Genomic DNA, 6,442 nt, shown 5'->3' with positions numbered 1-6,442 from the left:
GGAGGTCCAGGCTGGAGACGAGGAGAAAGGAATGTGACTGGAAGGGCAGTGCTGTGGTGGAGCAGGTCACCCAGAGGGAGTCTGCATCAGCCCAACGTTTTGTGCTTCGAGGAACAGCTGGGGAGGACAGAGAGATCTCAGCAAAGGAAGGAAGATGCTCGGAGAAGAGCAAGGTGGGGTCGCAGGGGAGATGTCTCCAGCCTGCAGGGAAAGAGGTGCAGGTGATGCCACAGCATAGGACAGGCTGTCGTGGAGATGATCAAGGGATGCAAAAAGGCTGAAAGCCCCCAACAGACATGAACTCCTTCTCCCCTTGGCTAAGGCTGTTGTCTCCACCTCTGATGCCTGTGAGGAGACACCTTGTCCTTACAGCACAGGGGCCTCATGGCCTCCTTGTCCCCAGACACAAGAACCTGGGAGGTGTCGTGCCATAGTCCTGCCCTTGGCCTTGCACAGCCCCACATCACACTGTCCTGGGAAGGGCCCTGGCAACGTGGGAGGGACAGGATCTGACTTCCCAGGGTCTGGGGGTCAAGGCTTGGCCCTTTGGTTAATGAAACACATTCAGGTTTATTCAGCATCAGAGACACCTTTACATTACTTTTCCTGACCTGTCATCTCTGCCTCAAGCTTTCTGCTTTAACTGACCCTGGGAATGGTTTCTCAGTTGTGTCCCTCAGTGGCACCCATAAACATTACAAGAAACTTTGGAATTTGAATCTGAGTTTGACTTCTTCAGAGGTTTCTTGAACCGCCTCTCAGAGCCTGATGTTCATGGACTCAGCACCAAAGCCACCAGAGGGGTCATTAAAGTGCCTTGGGCTGCTCCTGGGCTGCTGAGCTGGGCTGGGCTCCTGGGACAGAGGGAGCTCATGGCAAGCGGCAGCGCTGCAGAGAGACAGCTCTGCCCAGGAGCAGCTCCTCTGCAAAGCGCAGCAGGGCTGAGGGCTCTGCCTGGGGATCTCAGGGAGACGAGCAAGGCAGAGAGAGCTTAAAGGTGGTCAGGATTTTGAAAATGACTCAGACCTCACTGGATGAGAAATCTTTTCAGTCTTTGTCATGGTAAGTCGCTGGATGAAGGCAATGCACCTGTAGCTCCTGTGGGAATCCTCTAAATCTGGCACAAATGCAGCTTGTTTGATCTGAAAGAGGGGGCTCTTGTTCAGAAATTTTGAATAGGGGTGCCCAGAGCCGTGTTTCAGAGCAGGCTCCCTGCACCCCGTGGGCTGTGTGTCAGGTCAAAGACTCCACTGCTGGTCAGGGTCAGCACTAAGCCTGTCCATGGAGATCCTCGTGATTCTGTGGGGAGAAGTTCTGCATGGAAGGAACAATCTCTGACAGGTCAGTGCAGGGTCCTTCTGTTCTTGAGAGCGCTGTGTGGGTCAGGGCTGCTCACTGCTCCAGATCGACAAAGGACATCTGACAGGCTACTTTTTAAGAAGCACAGCAAGGCAGGGGCTACCTGAAAGTGAAGGATCTTGTACCATCAATCACCTACTCTGAGTTGTCTGGGTGGGCAATAGGACACAGAAATTATTTTCTCAGTTCAGGAGAAGGAACTGAAATTCCAGATATCTTACTCTGAGAGGGGAATAAAGCTGTGAGTATCAGAACTAAACACACCCTGGCTTACAGACAGCATCAGGATGACTTTTCCAGCCTCCCCAGGACCGGTCTGATGTTCCCATCAGAGCCGGCCCACACAGAGCTGCCCCTGGGCAGTGCCCGACTGCTGGGAGGGGTCTGCAGGGCAGAGCTGAGCACACAGCAGCTGGGATGGGGTCTGTGACACTGACAGGAGGACATCTGGGGACAGAGACACAGCTGCAGGCAGGGACAGCTCCAGGCAGCAGAGCAGAGGGTGTTCAGGAGCTCTTTTGCTCCTTCTCTGCAGATGGCTGCTGGGCGCTGTCTGCTGGGCAATGATCTGACTGTCCCTTTTAGCACATCCCATCTTCAGGAGGCCTGACTCTGCTCTGCCTGTCGTGCTGGGCTCACCAGCTGCCCCCAGAAAGGCCCAGGTCTGCTGTAGCATCCCAGGAGTGCTGAGCCTTTCCTTGGGGTCCGCACTCTCCTGCCAGAGTCCTTTGCTTCTCTCGGTGAAGGGTCGTGTCCTGCTCTCTCCAGCACATCTCCATCTCTGGGCTGTGACAGAGAAGAGTTTGCAGATCTGCCCTGTCTAAAAGGGCTCTCCTGCTCCAGTATGAGTCCAGTTTTTTGTATTAATTAGATTAATTTTTGTCTGATGTCATTTTCAAGGTAGCACAAGCAAAAGCACAGGACAGATGAGTGAGAGATGGACACTGCTGCTCTCCGGTCTAAGCATTGAGCCACAGAAAACTGAGCCATTTTGCCTGCCCTCTCTCAAGACTTTTCACATTTTCCCTCATAAAAATTAGGATTTCTCCCCCTTACCAGATATGGTGGCGGAAAATAAAGTATACCGATGAAATATTTATAAAGACATGCTATGTCTCTATTCTGCAGCCCACTCTCTACAGAATCATGAGTGCAGATATTGAACATTTCCATTAAAGCTGGACAGATGAGTAAAATCCTGATGGACACTTCTGCTGTCTGACTGCACTGAGCCAGAGAAAGCTGAGCCTTTTTGCCTGTCCCGCCTCAAGACTCTTCACATTTTCAATCACAGAAATGAGGCTTTCTACCCCTAAAAAAACCCCACTCACCTGATGTGGTGGTGGAAAATTAAAAAACACAGATAAAATATTTATGAAAACATGCTAATTGTCTCCTCTGCAGCCCAAGACTTCGAGGGTCATGAGCACAGATATTGAAGTTTTTCATTGAAGGTGGATTACATCTGCCATTCCTTGAGAACGTCAGAGCTGTCACAAACCAGCTCCCCCCATGTCCCCACTGCAGCAGAGCAAAGCTGGCTGCTTGGCAGCACACGGGCAAAGGTCCTGCTCCTCACCACACACTCAGCCAGCACACATCAGAGAAAGGAAAAGCACTTAAATTGGGGTGATGCCTATGAAAAATCATGTGGCTTAGCTAAAAGGACTCTGTCCTAATTTCATGTTGCTTTTTCTTTTTTTGAACAGAGCCCATATGCCCAAAAACAGCAAATGTCCAACAGCAGCTCCATCACCCAGTTCCTCCTCCTGCCATTCGCAGACACACGGGAGCTGCAGCTCTTGCACTTCTGGCTCTTCCTGGGCATCTACCTGGCTGCCCTCCTGGGCAACGGCCTCATCATCACCACCATAGCCTGTGACCAGCACCTCCACACCCCCATGTACTTCTTCCTGCTCAACCTCTCCCTTCTCGACCTGGGTTCCATCTCCACCACTCTCCCCAAATCTATGGCAAATTATTTATGGGACACCAGGTCCATCTCCTACACAGGATGTGCTGCACAGCTCTTTTCGTTTACCTTCTTGATAGAAGCAGAGTATTATATACTCACCATCATGTCCTATGATCGCTACGTTGCCATTTGCAAACCCCTGCACTATGGGACCCTCCTGGGCAGCAGAGCTTGTGTCCACATGGCAGCAGCTGCCTGGGCCACTGCGTTTCTCAATGCTCTGCTGCACACGGCCAATACATTTTCACTACCACTGTGCAAGGGCAATGCTGTGGATCAGTTCTTTTGTGAAATCCCCCAGATCCTCAAGCTCTCCTGCTCACACTCCTATCTCAGAGAAGTCAGGCTTCTTGTGGTTAGTGTATTAGTAGCATTTGGCTGTTTTGTGTTCATTGTGGTGTCCTATGTGCAGATCTTCAGGGCTGTGCTGAGGATCCCCTCTGAGCAGGGACGGCACAAAGCCTTTTCCACGTGCCTCCCACACCTGGCCGTGGTCTCCCTGTTTGTCAGCACTGCCATGTTTGCCAACTTGAAGCCCCCCTCCATCTCTGCCCCATCCATGGACCTGGTGATGGCAGTTCTGTACTCAGTGGTGCCTCCAGCAGTGAACCCGCTCATCTACAGCATGAGGAACCAGGAGCTCAAGGATGCCCTGTGGAAACTGATGACTGGATTTCTTCTGAAGCTATAAACTGTCTCTATCTTCTTCTACATAAGAGTTATAGTCTACCTCGTTGCAGGTTCATCCTGTGCGCAGTATTTTTTTCCTCTTTTGTGTTTTTTTCTTCTGATAATATTGTAATTCCATTTTTAATTCACTGCCTGCTTTTCTTTTCTCACTGAGTGTCTCTGTCAATGAGGAATCGTGCTCTCTGTGTTTAAGCAAAATAAAGGGCACTTCAGCAAATTGTTTTCTGCTGACATCCTGACTCCAAGGCCTTTTTTTTGGAGCTGCAGGGATAGTTCCTGTGTACATGGGTGTAAGGGAAGAGAGCTCTCACATGACAGCACTGCCAGGCAGCACCAGCCCTTGGTCTTCCAGAGCTGTTCTCATTTCACTCCCACACTCTCGTTCTCATCTCTTGTGTTGGTACAAGGCCTGAGTGCTCTGGCAGCTTGGTCACCCTCCTGCTGTGTGCCAGTCCTGTGAGCACAGGCAGGGACAGGCAATGGGCACTTGTCTGACAGAGCTGGCCTCAGAACAGTGTTTCCACAGAGAAAGGTGATCTCTTCAGGGCAGTGCATGATGGTTTATATCTTCTTGCAAAGTTTATCTCAAGCATATGCCTACAAAAGTGGCCCGCAGATGAAAACACCATTGTGCAGCTGAACAGTGTGTGTGTGCAGGGCTGGGCACACAGCAGTGTCCTCTCACAGCCAGGCCTCCTGCCAGAGACCTGCAGGACCAGCAGAGCAGGGTCTGGGCTGTGCCCGTGTGCACTGGACACCCCACGGAATCTGCCCCAGGGCAGTTGTCATGGACTGGCCCCTCACAACCTCCATTTCCAGCCCTGGCCTCTCACCCCAGCTCAGAGAGGTTCTTTGTCCCTCCATGGAATGACACTGAATGAGTATTTCAGCTGTCCATGTTTGCATTGTACAGATGAGATGTGAGCATGCACATCATGTACGTGAGGTGACATGAACCCGAGTCAGCACAAACACCATCAGGTATTCCTTGCGGTTCCATTAAGGCCTGTGAGACAAACAATTTATTGAGGTCATATCATGTTGGGACTAATATCCCATAGGAAACCACCAGAATTCAGCACTTGGATGCACTTCCTTGAGCCAATGTCTATTCCTAATGATGAGGGACATCAAAGAAGAATGCAGAACATGACGACACACCATGCGGCTGAGGTGTCTCCCATCCTTTGGGAATAGGAACAGGAGGCCAGAGAGACACTGTGACTCCTGCCTCTGTGTGAAAAAGGGAAAGTGTCTGACCCTGAATATCTCAATTGGTTTTAAGAGTCCACGAGGCCAACTCACATATGGAGGCCTGACAGAACCCTGATTTTTCTGTATGTAACTCCAGGGACTAATACCAGTGGCTAGATGAGATTCATCTCAGCTCCCTTGGACAGGCTCATCACAAGTGTCCCTATTTTCTACATCACCTTTGCCATCTCCATCACATGCTGTTCTACACAGTCCTACAATTGCCCCTCTTTTGCTGTGGGAAATTCTGATCGTGGCTTCAAAAGTGCCAGAGTAATCACAGAGGTTCAGAGGTCCCTCAGAAAGGCAGATGTCAAACCCATCTTCTAGAATGGCAGGAAGGAGAACTGGGAGAATTACAGGCTGGTCAGCCTACGTCTGTCCCTGGGAAGGGGATGGGCCACATTCTCCTGCAGCCATCTCCAGGCAGTCAAAGGACAAGGAAGGGATTGCTGAACCCAACTGGGCAGGGGAAAGAAAGGCATGTTGTGTACATGGAGTTTTGCAAGGCCCCAGACATGGTCTCCTGTGGTGGCCTTAGAGCAGATTGGCGAGATCTGGGATGAAGATAGATGTGGATGTTATGATGAGTGGGAAGGTGGCTGGATGACCAAGCCCAAATATCATTAGTGGTACAAAGTCCTCTGTTTAGCCAGTTTCTAGCAGCATCCCTCAGTGATGAGTACTTGGGGCAACACTGTTGCATGGCTTTATTCTCCCCCTGCATCACGTCATGGAGCACATTTTCAGCTCCTTTGTGCATGACGCAAAGCTGGGCAGAGGCCTCGAACAACCTCACCTGGTGGATGCTGCCTTGAGCAGGAGAGTCAGACAAGATGATGTTCAGGGCCCTCTTCAAACCTGAGTTATTCTAGGATTCAATGCATCTTTACCTTGGAGAGGTGCTTGAAGACAGTATATGTAGCCCTTACCAGTTAAAAGAATGAATCCTGCCTGCAATTGCTAACCTAAAAGATGTAAATCCTCTCAGTTTTGGTCAGTCTGCTCCTCTAACAAAGATAAAAGTGACTTTTAAAACACCTAATCAGAACCTGCTAAGAATACTGTCCTTGCAGTGCAGACACTCTGGAGCCTACACAATTAGTTGAGTCTTGTTTTAACATCTATCTCAAGACTGTTACATGAAGTGTCCTTTAGTTGACC

The 6,442-nt window shown here is 50.3% G+C and overlaps 1 protein-coding gene across 1 annotated transcript; it reads left to right on the top strand.

The window, feature by feature from the left end:
- Positions 1–3,092: 3,092 nt before the first annotated feature.
- On the top strand, positions 3,093–4,025 carry LOC135992338 (olfactory receptor 14J1-like). The gene has a single exon (XM_065641410.1). The coding sequence runs from the start codon at positions 3,093–3,095 to the stop codon at positions 4,023–4,025; it is 933 nt and encodes a 310-aa protein (XP_065497482.1).
- The last annotated feature ends 2,417 nt before the right edge of the window (positions 4,026–6,442 follow it).

This window comes from Caloenas nicobarica, chromosome 10 (genome assembly GCF_036013445.1).
Source record: "Caloenas nicobarica isolate bCalNic1 chromosome 10, bCalNic1.hap1, whole genome shotgun sequence".
Classification (NCBI taxonomy): Eukaryota; Metazoa; Chordata; class Aves; order Columbiformes; family Columbidae; genus Caloenas; species Caloenas nicobarica.
This window is presented reverse-complemented; position numbering and strand designations above follow the sequence as displayed.

Coding starts and splice junctions, on each gene's coding strand:
- LOC135992338 (XM_065641410.1), top strand. CDS start 3,093: ATGTCCAACAGCAGCTCCATCACCCAGTTCCTCCTCCTGCCATTCGCA.